This window comes from Acinonyx jubatus, chromosome A3, assembly GCF_027475565.1.
Source record: "Acinonyx jubatus isolate Ajub_Pintada_27869175 chromosome A3, VMU_Ajub_asm_v1.0, whole genome shotgun sequence".
NCBI classification, from domain to species: domain Eukaryota; kingdom Metazoa; phylum Chordata; class Mammalia; order Carnivora; family Felidae; genus Acinonyx; species Acinonyx jubatus.
The window spans coordinates 66,392,645-66,408,430 of record NC_069388.1 but is presented as its reverse complement, the minus strand read 5'-3'; the positions used below and the strand labels follow the sequence as shown (position 1 = coordinate 66,408,430).

Sequence of the window (15,786 nt, the reverse complement as noted above, 5' to 3'; positions counted from 1 at the left end):
GTTTATTTTTGAGAGAGAGAGAGACAGAGTGCAAACAGGGGAGGGGCAGAGAGAGAGGGAGACACAGAATCTGAGGCAGGCTCCAGGCTCTGAGCTGTCAACACAACTCAAATGTGGAGCTTGAACTCACAGACCATGAGATCATAACCTGAGCTGAAGTCAGGCGCTTAACCGACTGAGCCACCTGGGTGCCCCCAACTGTATTTTAAATAAAGCAAACCAATCAAGAATTATGCAGCTAAATGAATTTTCCTTATGTATACCTCTATATAACCACCACTTACAGGGTTTTAAAAGACAAAATCTCCTCTATAGTAAACAGAAAGTTCTCAGCAAAGATAATGCTGAGCATGTAGATATAAATACACAAGGCCAATGTAGCCAAAGCAAAAGGTTTACAGACTAATAATCTAACGGTGCAGTAGGGAGACAATGGAAGACTTTCTCTGAGAAAAAGAACGCATGGGATGATTTTATCTGTGCGCTTAAAAAAAATCTACTTCTACATAACTCAGATCTGTCTCCTGAGAACAGAAATGACCCTTCTCTGCGCCAAAAAAAAGGAATATCTGAATACTAAATCTTAAACTGAGTATGTGAAACTCATTAGAAAATTTAGCTAAGAATTCAAGAAGAAAAGCAGGAATACTACAGGATATTCAACAGCTTGAGCAAAATGCAGATTTAAAAAAAATAAGCTTTTCTATTTTTAGAAAGTTAAAGATACAGTTCACTACCACGACAGAAAGAAGGCCCAAATCTTGCTCTGCCAATCAGTAGACAATACAAACTTGAAAAATTCACTTAACCATTCTGAATCTCAGTTAAATGGTCTATAACATGGGTGAATACAGCTACCCTATCTTCTTTCTTCTGACGTTGTTGTGAGAACCAGAAAAAGAAACTTACATGAAAACACTTTCTAAATCTTAAAAGTCCCCACGAATGGAAACAGAACTTTTTTTTTTTTAATGTTTACTTATTTTTGAGAGAGTGCAAGCAGGGCAGGGGCAGAGAGAGAGGGAGACGCAGAATCTGAAGCAGGCTGCAGGCTCTGAGTCGTCAGCACAGAGCCCGACATGGAGCTCGAACCCACGAATCATGAGATAACAACCTGAGCCAAAGTCAGATATTTAACCGACTGAGCCACCCAAGAGCCCCAAAACAGAACTCTCATTACTAGAATGAATCAGAAGGATAACAGATAACATTTATGAAAGCTTGCCTGGTATAAGGCATTGTGCTAAATGATATGGTGGAAAGAAGTGGTCTGCAAAGAGCTTACAACTTAAAAGGCTCAATGAAAGATAACTAGCAGGACTTACTAGAACTTCACTTCCCTACAAGAAGGATTGGCAAACTAAGGCCTGTGGGCCATACTGGCCTGCTACCTAATTTAAAGTTTTACTGGAACAGAAACACAATCATTTGTGTATTGTCTATGGGTTACTTTTGAGCTACAATGACAGGGACGAGTAGTTGCAACAGAAAACGTATGGCCCTAAGCCTTATATAGTTACCATTAGTCTCTGTACAGAAAAAGTTGGGGCACCCCTGCACTAGGAGTTCAGAAAAAAGAGGTATGACTTTAATATTGACTTCCATCATGTAGTATTTTCCTTGTGCAGCAGTATCAACACACTCTCGGATATGTGCTACCTAGGTAACAGAATTCAATAAATACTCAAACCCACATAGCCAAAAGATGGCAATGACATCTCTTATTAAACTGCTCAGTTTTAATTTTACTTTTTAAAGTAGTAAATTTTACATTTACTAATTTATGTTTAACTTCTGTACTCATCTCCCAATTGTCACCAAACTATCATTCATGGTAGACTACAGCATACTTCCCTGTATTTCCTGCCTACAATGAAAGATCAATACCATGGATAGAGAAGGCAATCCATCAATTTTTAGTTAATTAATCAAAATTAAATACTGTATACAAAAGGTGTTTGAATGTAATACATTATACATCTATAAAGCTGTCCTTATTTTAACAGTACGTCTCTGACAATCCTCCAAATGACTTGAACCATATGGTCCTACTGGACACCAAGAATCCTCAAAAGCCCTGAGCCTAACTCCCTAAACACCACTATGCAGACTACTCTATGTAACTCTGGTTGTGGAACAGCCCAGCTTCAGTCAGGCTTATCACAAAGCTATTTCTCTAGAGAGAGAGAGAGAGAAAGTGGTAGTAAGTCAACTATGATCTCTCTCCTGCCACTTTGACAATCTGGGATAGGATACCTGGCCCAAGGTTAGGGATTTACTATGTCCAAGAACAAACTGTTGGAAGAGTTTGTGGGGAAAGAGAGATGAATCACACATACACATTTTCTCATCTAATCCTCAACAATCTCCTGTGTTAGAATCACTTAATTATTTCATACCAGGAACATTTTGACATTTTACATGTTTTACAACCCTATAAAACAAACTAATAAACATATAGCTTTCCTTCATTACAAAGTAATGTTGCAACATACAACCCTAAGCCCATCCCTAAGCCTCACCAAAACCTGGATTCAAAACTTCAAAATACTGAAGTCACCTGCAGACCCCAGCTTCAGAATCTTTGATCTGGATGATTCCCTAAAATTCCTTCCAGTCCCAACATTTTAAGTATTCCAAAGTGCTGGCAATCTCACTTGGTCTACCTACTTACTTGTTCTTCCCCCTTGGAAGGGGATAAAATACCTGTAGGCTATACAATACCAGGTAGTGGTGGCTGGAGTTATTGTCACTGAGGCAGGAAAAAAACCTTCTTCTCTCAGACTTGCCCTCAAATGGAACCCTTCTGCTCCTGCTCCTATGCAAGGAAACTCATTAGAACAAATCCCACCCCTAAATCCTGCGATCTAGCTGCCTCACCAGTGACTAGAAAAGTAAATCAGTTGGACTAAAAAGGAAGAGTAAGACACCCCTGGCTTTTCTAAGGCCTTACTATTCAAAACGTGGTCTGCAGACAGTTACAATAGCATCACTTGGGAGCAGATTCTTAGGCTCCGCCCCAGACCTACTGAACCAGAATCTGGAGTTCAACAAGGTCTTCAGGTGAGTCAGAGACATTCTGTGTTTGTGATGCACTCATCTAGGGGTTAAACTAGCACTTTCTCACAAGGTGGCCAAAAGCCACATGTGCCTAATTGAATTTAAATAAAATCTAACAGGGGCACCTCAGTGGCTTAGCTGGTTAAGCATCCAACTCTTGAATTCAGCTTAGGTCACGATCCCAGGGTCTCAAGATTGAGTACCACGTTGAGCTCTGCACTGAGTGTGGAGTCTGCTTATGATTCTCTCTTTCAGGGCACCTGGGTGGCTCAGGTATCCAACTCTTAATATTAGCTCAGGTCTCATGATGGTTTGTGAGATCAAGCTCCACGTCAGGCTCTGAGCTGACAGCACAGAGCCTGCTTGGGATCCTACCTCTCTCCCTCAAAATAAATACTTAAAAAAGTAATAATAAATAAATAAAACCTAACATTCTGTTCCTTAGTTGTACTAGCCACATTGAAAATGTTTAATAGCCCCATATGGCTAGTGGTTACCCTACTGGACAGCATAAACACAGAACATTTCATTCTTATAGAAAGTTCCATTAGATAGCACTGAACAATGCTATTTTCCAGTCAAACTTCACTAGTGAACCCTACACATGAGGGCAAAAAACAAAAACAAAAAAATAAAACTGATGCTAGATTTTAATCCAAATATACTCATTTTTAATCCAGCTCCTGAGTTGATTTCTCTTACAGCAAGGGGAAATTAATCAGGTTCCACCAAGCTCCAACCAAACATGCCAAATCAAAACTGACCCTTCACCAATATGAATAGCTCTTTCCTAAGAGTGTAAATCTAAAAAGCTCCCAAAGGCAATCTCTTTCATAACTAAAAGTAGCACCAACTGCAAAGTAAACTGTTAAGAGAAATCATGGATGTCTGACTTTCCCAATGGTTTTTACTGCCTCAAAAAGAGCTTCAAAAAGATTAACTGAGGAAGAGCTAATACTGATACCATTCCTTGAGCAATGGTTCTCAAACTTTGGTGTGCATCAACATCATTGCACAGGTTTTTACCCACAGATTGCTGGGTTTAACCACCAGTTTTAGATTCAGTAAATCCCAGGTGGACCTGAGAATTTATAATTCCAACTCATTCCCAGACGCTGATGATGCTGGGGCCACACTTTGAAAGACACTGACCCAGAGTGAAACATACATTGAGAAAACAGAACTTGAAACATGCTTATACACCTAACATAATGCCAGGCAGGGATACAGGAGCTCCTACAAAGAAAGCAGGCTGAAACCAACAGAGCCAGGACTCAGTCCTCTAAGCCTCTCTTCTCTATGAGGTATACCTGAGCATCAGAAGCAGACCAGGACAGGCACCTGGGTGGCTCACTCAGTTAATTGTCCAACTCCTGATTTTAGCTCAGGTCATGATCTCACAGCTCATGAGTTCAAGTCTCGAGTTGGGCTCTGCACTGACAGTGTGGAGCCTGCTTGGGATTCTCTCTCTCCCATGCTCTCTCTCTGCCCATCACCTGCTTACACTCTAAATCTCTCTCTCAAAATAAATAAATAAACGTTAAAAAAAAAAAAAAAGAAGAATGGGGCGCCTGGGTGACTCAGTCAGTTAAGCACCCGACTTCAGCTCAGGTCATGATCTCATGATTCGTGAGTTTGAGCCCCACATAGGGCTCTGTGTTGATGGTTCGGAGCCTGGAGCCTGCTTCGGATTCTGTCTCCCCCTCTCTCTCTGCCCCTCCCCTGCTAGCACTCTGTCTCTCTCTCAAAAATAAATAATAAAACATTAAAAAAAAAAAAAAAAGCAGCAGCAGACCAAGCTGTGGAAGAGACACCATGTAAGAAATGATCTTTGATTCTTAATCTACAATGTAGTAACTGAGGCCTTGATTAGCTTTCCCTCACATCTTAAAGTAGCTTGTATCTCTTACCAATTAACTCCACAAACCTCTAAAATTCAGTTACCTACACCTTTCCCTCCCCTGAACTTTATTAAACCTGAAATTTCAAAAGCGTCCAATGACCTCCTAATTGCCCAAACAACTAGGGTCTTAATCTCTACATTCACTGCCCTTTCCATTAACACTCAATATTTTAGCAATCAGCCTCAGAAATTCTCATCTGCTTTGGCCTCCCATGGTCCATCTTTTATCTAACTAAACTTTCAGTTTCCTTAATGGGAGCTCCTCAGACCACTTTTTTCCTTCTTGGGAGGGAAAAATATATGACCGCAGTTCCCAGAAAGAAATGGGCCCCTTCCTGGAAAACAGGCTGAGATCTGCATTAAATCAAAACAAAGAGATTCTGCAAATGTCCTTGGTTTAGGGATCATGCTTGCTCTCTTGCTTTGTAGCCTCCTTCTACTGTTTATGAGGAAATCTTTTGTCTTCGTATCCTAAATAAGGAAAAAGACATAACTGGATTTCAACATTAGCCCACAATGTCTGCACCAGAGAAGGTAATAAAAGGCAGAAAGCCCCCTCCACAGGCTCAGAGCTGAAGGTGGCATAGATCTTACCTAGGAATTGCTTGGCACTAGAATTGACAGAGAATAAAAACACATGCAATCTTTTGACCAACCTCTGTTCTCTTACGTTCTGAAATTTCCATCACATTGCAATTAAAAAGATGAAAAATGGTCTAGCCTAATTGGGGAGATAAACAACCTCAAGTCTGGCAGACCTCCTTAGAGTCTCCTTAGCATCCCCTCCTTCTTTCACATGCTTCCCACCCATGTTCCCCAAAGAGTCTACCTAAAGTGTTCCACCCTGATTAACTCTTGCAGTTCAACTATTGTCTTCATAAGAACTACTCCAGAAGCTCTGGCCATTGTCCTGACTTTTAGCCAGTCCATCTCCACTAGAAATTTTCAGCAGTTACTCCAACACCTCAAGCTCCTATGTGAACAAGAGAACTTTAATGTGCCTGCAGACCTTAAAATTCTATAATTGCATCTAACCTTTAATACACCCCTTTACTCCAAACTGCCTCAACTTCCTGCCAGTGGCATCTGTCAGTAGCAGTCATATCCCCTCACCTCAGAACAGCAGGGTCAACTCTCAGTCTCCCCTCACTCACCACATCCCACAGAATCAATGAGACACCACGATGAATGCCTCCTACACTCTACATTCTTCATAAATTTAGTGCTATGTACCAACAAAGCACTAAAAAAAAATCTAAGTGAAAAGGTACTTTAATCATAATTCCTAAATCTAGGTCCTCCTCTCCACCTCAACAGTCACTAGTTTGATTCAAGCCTGTATTACACTCCTCAAAACTATTCCAACAGCCTACAGTCTGGTCTTCTTTTCACCACTCTTTCCCTTTCAATTCATCCTCCACATAGTTACCAGTTCCCCTCCTAAAAGTAACATCATTACCCTGATTAAAAACCTTTGACATTACTCAAAAGATAAAGTTCAAACATATTTAACATCCACAACCCTTTATGATCAGGTCCAAATTAACTCTCCAACTATATTTCACCAGTCTTGCCATGTATCTTAATGTGCTTTCGTGTCTGCAAACATAGCCCTTTCCCTTTGCCTGGGATGCTACCAACCCTCCCTCTTCCCTACTTCCCAGTTAACTTCTTCAACCCTTACCCTCCATCTCTTCTGTGCTCCCACTGAACCAACACTTGTCATACTGTATCATAAGGATGTACAATGTTTGAACATCCTATTAAAGGGTGCTCCTTAAACTGGAACTCTGCCTCACTCAACAGACCATGGCGGGCTGTTCACAGAAAGCACATAATAAATGTCTGTTAAATGAAAGAGCATCTATATCCAAACAAATAAAATCTTCCAAGTTCGTAATACTTTGGGGAGGCTATGTAACTATTTCGGCAATGCAGTCACTGCTTAAGACATTTTTAGAAATCTCTTTTGCCATCTGGAATTGTCTTCTGAGATTGTTTACTCCCTGGAGAAGAAAATCAGTCCCCTTACTTTATATTCATAAAACATTTTCACCCACAAATAGTAGAGCCAAGTTTGAGTATCCTTCTTCACCGACCTTCTTCATCATATGGATGTTTCAAACAACTTCTGACCCTTTCAAACAAGAAAATATTCCCTCAAAGGTTGAAAACTTGCCATCACTGACATTGTGCTACAGGCTCTTAAGACCAATTCAAATGGAAATGCAAGAAGTTTTGCCCGAGGCAGCATCAATGAATAAGTATCGTATCTCAAAAGACTCCCATTTGATGGTGAAAAGAGGTAAGTGTGTATGTTTAGGCACAGCTTTTATTTTTCAAACAATTATTTCATTTCACCTTGCTGAGAATTTGTTAAATGAAATCCTAAGGATATAATGCGTCCGTTTCTCCAAATTGTAAACAGGGGGCTAAGTCTTCCCATTGCCCCCATGATAAAAGGTCACAGAAAACTAAGCTTAAAGAATGCTAAGTCAATTTCTGAAGATGTGAGATTCTTTTAGAACTTCATTAGAATATTCTTAGGGCAGCAACACCTTAGAAGCAGCACCACCCTTTTCCAAGGAAAGGGTTCCATCATTTAAAGACGGGTGCCATAAATACGACAAAGGGGCAGGTCCCTAGTTTGCTTAATTCAGCATGTATTGAGCACCCGGGTGCTCTGCCCCACTCCAGGTGACCGAGGGAAAAGAAAGAAAAAAGGACACAGCCCTAGCACTCAAGCTTTCAAAATCATCTCCAGACAACATCTTGCCAATGCACTGAATACATTCGTAACCACCCATCCCCAGTGAGACAGTTTACACGAATGGCTCTTTTCACCCTCCCGAATTGAGTGGGGACACATAAATCTCTTTTATCTTCATCTCTTCTCTGTAAGAAGGAAGAAAGCTTGATCTTTCCCATCACTGGGCTGGGAAGATTGAGGAAGCAGCAGTGGAGGGGTTGGTCCTTACCCTTCCCTTCCCCTCCCGACTAGCACCAAAGGCAGAAGCCAGGAATCTGACACCCCAGTCCCAAGCCCGCTAGTTTCGTGAGAAGCAAAAATCAAACTCCTGCTCCTTCCCGCAGAAACGCACACGGACCGAGACGCGGCCCGGCCCCATCTCCTGGGAGCTGCAGGTGGAGGCATGGTAATGGTGGACAGAGAAGCCAGAGGAGAGGAGGGGCAAGCGAGCGTGTCCCCTTCGCCGTTCCCCTCCGTCCCGACGAGTAGCTGCCAAGGCAACCCGAGGCCGCAGGGCCGGGGACCCCCTACTCCCCGCCCACGATGGATACCTTCGAGTACTCCTGAGCCAGCTTCTGGTACTTCCCCTGCAACTCTGCGGAGGCCATGGCCTCCCCCGCCCCGTCCGGGCCTGGCTGCCCAGGCCGCTCAGCCCCGCCCCCCGCCCCCAACCCAGACACGCTCCCCAGTTGGGCTCCGCCAGCGCCTGCCCGTTCGGCCACCGCCGCCGCGCCTCCTCCTCCACTTCCGGGTTCGCCGGGTGGGAGGAAGGCGGATGGGGACCAGGGGCGGGGCGACTACTGGGGGCGGGGCAGCGTCTGGGCGTCCCCGCCCCACCCTCCAGCGCCTGAGCACGTGCGTGCGCAGGCTCGCTGGCGCGCCAGGGCTCTGCCTCTACGACCAGGGGGCGCCATCTTGTCGCATGGCCCAAGATGGCGACCTAGAATGGAGAAGGAAAGAATCAAAAAAGGAAGAGAATGACGGGAGCCCACAGAATGGGCGGGGGACCGAGGAGAGAGGCGGTGGTTGCCAAGAGCAAAGGACCGGAAGAAGAAACATTCTAAGTGCATCAAGAATTCTGGCGGATCTTCTCTCCCCCCTCCCCCTGCTGGTTCTCATGGCAACCGTGTGGCGTTTGATGGTTATAGCTTTCAGAACGTACTTGGAGAGAAAGACCTTTATGTTCCTTTATCTCCTTATCCGGACATGGTAGCACCAGACATGCTTTGCATTGTAAACTGTCAGACCTCCCCCAGACTTATAACACTTGCTGCGGCCACCCTCTCCTGTTCCAGCCCAGACAAACCATTGGCTTATATTTTGACATTGAAGTTTCTTTGTGAACACTCTCTACCCACTGTATCCGCTCACCCCGTCCCCATGATCACACCACATCAGAGTCTTTTTCAGTGAATTGGGTAAAAAGGCATTAGGAAATTTTAGGGAATGACTCCAGCCATTCCTGCAGATAGGGTGGATGATAACGACAAATAACTGGAGAACTGAAGCAAAAAATAGTCTGCGTGAGGTATTTTTTGCCGCTTTTCTTTAATTAAAAGCTTGCCTCCATTGATCTAATGGAGGATCTAGTATATATTCGATATTGTTCTAGGCATTGCATTTATTGCAATATTAAAATGTTAATTGATAGAGGAATAAATAAGTGTGTCATGAATTACTACACAGCAGTTAAAACTAATGACCTAGATCTGTTTATGTCTGTATAAATCTGTATGTCAACATGACCAAATACTGTGTTAGCAAATTGCATTATACTGTAACATGAAAAGATACGTTTAAAAATAGAAAACATTTGTATTGTGCATGAACACGTGAAATGTAGGAAAAATAGGAAAACAAGAACTGGACTGGTACACATCAAATTTGGATAGTGGTCGGTCACCTCTAGTGAGAAAAAGAGAAAAGGAAATGAAACAGGAGAACAAAGGAGCATAAACTTTAATTTTTTTAAAGTAAATATGACAGGATGCTAACATTATCTATGTAGTAGGTACAGAGATCTTAGTTATATTGGCATTTTAGGATACTTGAAAATTTCCATGATTAAAAAAACTATTTGTGCCATCCTGGTTTCTTGTTCGGCTATCAGTAAACCTGGGATTTTATAGTGAAAGACTGAGCCTATATGAATTTTTTAGCCATTGCAATGTATAAGAGGATTACAAACTTTAAAAAAAAATGTGTTTTTTAATTTGCTAATAGCCAAGTCCTACTGTCCAGCAAACTTTCAGAACAATCCTTTTAAATCATTATTATTAGTTTTCCATGACACCACCAAGCGGCAGAATTAAATATTGTAAGTATATTTTTCTGGCTTGTAATGTAATGGAATTTTCAATCGTTTAAACATAAACTGCCATCTCAGAAACAACATTCCAATGAAAGAATGTGCAACTTTGTCTAGAAAGCATGTGTGAGTTCATTTTATTGAAATGAGAAATTTACTTTCCACTGCTTGGTCTAGTTATTCTGTCAGATGCAGATGTAGTGTTTTCAAATCCCAATTGCTAAGTCTGAATTAATTCTCTCCCTCAAAAAACACCTTTAAGTGAGTGAAAAGGCAAGCCACAGAGTGGAAGAAGATGTTGGCAACATATATATCCAACAGAGGGCTCTTGGTCTCTTATTCAAGTATATAAAGAACTCTTAAAAATCAATAAAGAGAAAGGCAATCAAAAACAAAAACAAGCAAGAGACTTCAACCGGCATTTCACAAAAGAAGATATACAAAAGTCCATTAAACATGCAAAATGGCATTCAGTTTTCATTAGCTATCAGGAGGAAGTGAAATTAAAACCACAGTGAGATACCATTTGCACCCACACAAATTGCTAAAGTTAAAAAGACTGTGTTAGGATACAGAACAGGATAAACTCTCATAAAATGCTCGTAGGAATATAAACTGGAAAAATAATTTAGGAAAAGATTTTGGTATTATTTACTCAGCTGAAAAGGTACATATTCATGATCCAGCAATTTAACTCTTAGGTATACAGTAAAAAAAAAAATGCATTTATTCACCAAGAATATTCATGCCAATATTATTAATAAAAGCCAAAAAATTATCTATTAACAGAATAGACAAATGACTGTACATTCATATGATGGAATACTAAACAGCAATTTTTGAAAAACAACTATAGGGACACCTGGGTGGCTCAGTCGGTTGAGTGTCCCACTTTGACTCAGGTCATGATCTCACGGTTCATCCTCTGTCTCCTTCTCCCTCTGCCCCTCCCTTGCTCATGCTCTCTCTCTCAAAAATAAAGTTAAAAAAAATTAAAAAATAATAATAAAGTAAAAAAGCTGAACTATAGCTACAGCTAACTACTGGATGAATCTCAAAATACAATTCAGAACAAAAGAATACAGATCCCCCCAAAAAGTTATATTGCATTACTTCATTTATATAATGTTCAAAAAAATGGCAGAATTCAATTTTAAGGTTCAGGGATGTGTGCTTGGGTAATAAAACTAGGGGGAAAAATAAGGAAGTGAAAACCATAAAGTGAGAAACCTGATTGGAAGGGAGCATGAGATTGGACTTTGGGGGTGTTAGTGTTGTTTCTGTGTGAAAATTACACAGCTGTTAACTTTGTGATAACTCTTCATCAGGTACATTTCTGATTTGTGTACTTTTTTGTGTGAGTGTTACATTTCATAATAGCAATTTTTTTAAGTCTCAATTATCTCATATGCTTGCCAATAATAGTGCCCAGCCTGTAAACATTGTATAATGATGGAGAATAGTGTAAATGAAGGTTGCTTGGAATTACTGTAAATATACAAGTGCTATGATGATCACTAAATCATTTAAAAATCATAATTGTTTGAGGATTTTTGTTTTCAGCTACGGGTATGAGAAACTGAACTCAAACTAGCTTGGACCCAAAGGGGGAATTTACTAGAAAGATGTGTGAATAGCTCACAGAAAAAACAGGAAAAAAAAAAAAAAAAGGAGCACAGGATCTCAAGTATAACTTAGATCAAGGATCTGACTCTCACACTCTCAATTATGTGCTCCTTTCCTCAGGTCTTCCTTTACTTCCTCGAAGTAGCAAAACAAAGTGGCCCACTAGCCCTGAGCCTCCTGAAAGAGACTAGGCTGCTTAGCTCCAGTTTGAAAAATCCTAGGGAAGATCTCTGACTGGTCCAGCTTGGGTGAGATGCCCATCCTTGGCGCCATGAGCTCTGGCATGAATTCTCAGTCACAGAAGGACAGGCAGGTCAGCTGGGAAACCCCTAGGTCCTGACCAAGCTGAGAGAGACTAGATAACTCTTTCCCCAAATGACTTCTATGGCAGATGTCACCAGGGTAAGCAAGGGACACACCACCACAGGGGCCAGTAGGGGCCAGAAAGCAATACCAGGACCCCTTGATGCAGACCCAAGGTTGCCTGCCCCACCTTCAAGGGTACAGTGTACTCTTCACACACCTGGAAGCCACCTTGGGAGGTAAGAGAGAGGGGTCAAAACTCAGGATAAATGAGCTTTTCCTGAAAGGAGGGACTATTGTAAACTAAACTAACTAAATAAATAAACAAACAAACCAACAGTTTTGACTGAAGAGACTAGGAAATTATTAATAATTTATAATAATAATTATCATATAATTATTATGAATTAGGCTTTCCTCTTCCAACGAAGAAGAGATTGTAAGAGACCAGATCTGCCATAGAGAAAGGAAAGGCTCCATTTCTCTGCGCATCTAAGCATACTATGAGCCAATTATAGTCACACAGCATGAGTAAGAAAAAGTTTTGGTTTGTGCTATTCAAAGTCCATCCTGAACAATAAAAGATCTGGCATAAAACAAAACGTGAGGACTTCTTCATGCATCACAAAAGGATAATGATGGAGAACAGAGCTGTTGGCCATTAGTTTAATGCTGAGGAATAGACAATATATATTAAATAAGATGTCTTAAAAAACACACACACACAAAGTTATTCATTGATGAAAATGTTGTGACCAGAGGTTTGCAGAAACCTAACCCTGTATTTTTTAACCTTGTTAATTGCTAATTCAGTGTTTATGGCAATTTTAGAATGTAACTATTTCAAAGTAATGGGAATCAAATGTAATGTACATACATTGAGAACAGTGTGGAACTTCCTGTGGTCACACAGTAACCAATTATGCCGTGGGGTTACTTAGAAGATATTGTCAATCTCTGGGTGCACATTATTTCTTGGTGCAAAAAGCCATATGTTTTCCATCTTAGCATACATTTGAAAATCAAGAACTTCTTTCAAGCTTCAAAGCTCTATCTTTTGAAATCCTACATTCTATTCATAATAACCTGCTGTATGTAGCAGCTCCCACAACATTGAAAAACCAGCTAACCCCACCCACATTTCCCCACACAGACGTTAAGATAACTAAGTAACGATTTTCTCTGGTCTAGTTTCACAATTCCCATGGCTCCTCACCCACCACACCTACTACTAAGATAATGAACAACCAAGAGACTTTGCATGGGTGAATGTAAGGAAAGAACTAAAGAAGGTGACCTTTGGGCCTTTTGTTACAGCATGTTGTCCTTGTGTTTTCTATGTTTTTAATCCAGTGGGAAAATGCGTATCACTGTACAGTGAAATTAAAGAAGTGGGGGAGAAAGAAAAGAACTTTCTTCCACTTAATTTTCTCTTGAGCAGCTAGCTCCAAAGTTCAGGTTTTGTAATGAGCACTCAGTGAGGCAAAATCTGAACAGAATCTGATGATTTGCAACTTTGAGGAGCTCTATTAAAAATAGGAATTCTGGACTTGAAGTTTTGCAAGTCTTTCCTTTGGTGGTGCCCTAAGGCTTTGCCTCCCTCAGTCACAGTAAGACAGAAGAAGGACAGAATAAACACAGAACCCTGTGACGTAGCTTGTCCAAAGTTACATGGCAGGCACTGGTAGAATCATGACTAGAATCCAGGCCCTTTGCCTCTATTACAGGCTGTATTTTCTGTAAGGTTAAGTGAGACATCTTTTACTATTTATCTTAAACAATCAGAAGGTGAATGAGTCCTAAATTAGGCGTGAGGATGCCAAAGGGTGCATTATACTCCTTCCTTGGTATTTATTTGGACTTGTGCCTTCATGAAATAGATACCATTGGAGCTCTTTAAAGGGAAGGGGCAGAGGTTGGTCTAAGAATGCAGGGGTTTGCACAATAAGAACCACCTCACATCTGTCAGAATGGCTAAAATTAACATCTCAGGTAACAACAGATGTTGGCAGGGATGTATAGAAAGAGGAACCCTTTTGCACCGCGGGTGGGAATGCAAACTTGTGCAGCCACTCTGGAAAACAGGGTGGAAGGTCCTCAAAAAATTAAAAATAGAACTATCCTATCATCCAGAAATTATACTACTAGGTATTTATCCAAAGGATACAAAAATGATAATACAAAGGGGCACATGCACCCCAATGTTTATAGCACTGCTATCAACAATAGCCAAAGTATACAAAGAGACCAAATGTCCATTAATCGATGACTGGATAAAGAAGATATGTGGTATATATACAATGTAATATTACTCAGTGATGAAAAAGAATGAAATCTTGCCATTTGGAACAACGTGAATGGAACTAGAGTGTATTATGCTAAGTAAAATAAGCCAGTCAGAGAAAGACAAAAATATTATTTCACTCATCTGTGGAATTTAAGAAACAAAACAGATGAACATAGCTGAAGGGAAGCAAAAACAAGATAAAAACAGAGAGGGAGACAAACCATAAGAGGCTCTTAAATACAGAGAACTGAGGGTTGCTGGAGGGGTGTTGGGAAGGGGGATGGGCTAAATGGGGGATGGGCATTAAGGAGGGCACTTGTTGGGATGAGCACTGGGTGTTTCATGTCAGTGATGAATCACTAAATTTGACTCCTGAAACCATTACTACACTATACGTTAACTAACTTGGATTTAAATTTTAAAAACTAATTTAAAAAATAATAAAGAAGAAGAAAGAGACAATCTCTGCTCTTAGAATTAAATTCTTAATTATGTAAAAAAAAATTAATAATGCAGGGGTTTGTTTCATAATCCAAGGACAAAGTCTGGGGGCAGGGAGGGTAGCAGAAACATTTTACTTCTCATTCCTTATATCACCCCTGCTCCCCTGTATCTTGGCTTCATTATTGTTTTTTCCCTTCTCTTTTTTTTTTTTAATTTTTTTTTACGTTTATTCATTTTTGAAAGAGACACGGTGCGAGCAAGGGAGGGGCAGAGAGAGAGGGAGACACAGAATCTGAAGCAGGCTCCAGGCTCTGAGCTGTCAGCACAGAGCCCAACACGGGGCTCAAACCCACAAACTGTGAGATCATGACCTGAGCCAAAGCCAGATGCTTAACCTACTGAGCCACCTAGGCACCCCTTTCCCTTCTGTTAAGACTGGTTTTCTCTGTGTCCGAGTCTGATGGGAGGAAATGGTCACAAACACCCAGATTTCTATAAATTAACCTACTACATCTTTTTTAGGTTCGTGACTTTTTATTATGGACAGTTTTACAAACACATACGAAAGAAGAGAGGATAATATAATGAGCTCCCATGTATCTATAACATAGCTTTAACAATGATCGACTCTGGCCTACAACCCCATCCATGTTCTCCCACCCCACTTGATTAACTTGAAACAAATCCTATTCATCGTATTATTTATGCCTAATGTTTCATTATGTACCTCTAAAAGACTCCTTAGTTTACATTATTATTAACGAAAGTGCGTACTTTATTAGTATTCTTAGTCTTTACTAATGTTCTGTTTTTGTTTGTTTGTTTGGGGTTCATATTATAACTTTTTATTTACTCTTCCAGATGGAGAGTTTTCAAATTCAAACACAAATCTTTTTTTTTTTTTTCATTGAAGTATAGGTGACACAATGTTACATTACTTTCAGGTGTAGGACATACTGACTCAGCAAGTCTAAGCATCCTGCTGTGCTCCCACCAAGAGTAGCTTCCATCTCCTGACGTCCATTTTCTGGTCCTCTTGGCTGTAACAGTTTCTTGGGCTTTCCTTGTTTTTGATGACCTGGACAGTTTTGAGTAGTACTCCTCAG

General features: G+C 40.7%; 1 protein-coding gene across 1 annotated transcript in view; it reads right to left on the bottom strand.

Moving 5' to 3' along the window:
* PPP1R21 (protein phosphatase 1 regulatory subunit 21) overlaps positions 1 to 8,402 on the bottom strand; it is a 64,294-nt gene extending 55,892 nt beyond the window's left edge. Inside the window, exon 1 of the mRNA XM_027072503.2 lies at positions 8,264 to 8,402. Within this exon, the coding sequence (XP_026928304.1) occupies positions 8,264 to 8,320 (57 nt within the window). The 5' untranslated portion in view covers positions 8,321 to 8,402. The remainder of the gene's footprint in view (positions 1 to 8,263) is intronic.
* Positions 8,403 to 15,786: the final 7,384 nt, after the last annotated feature.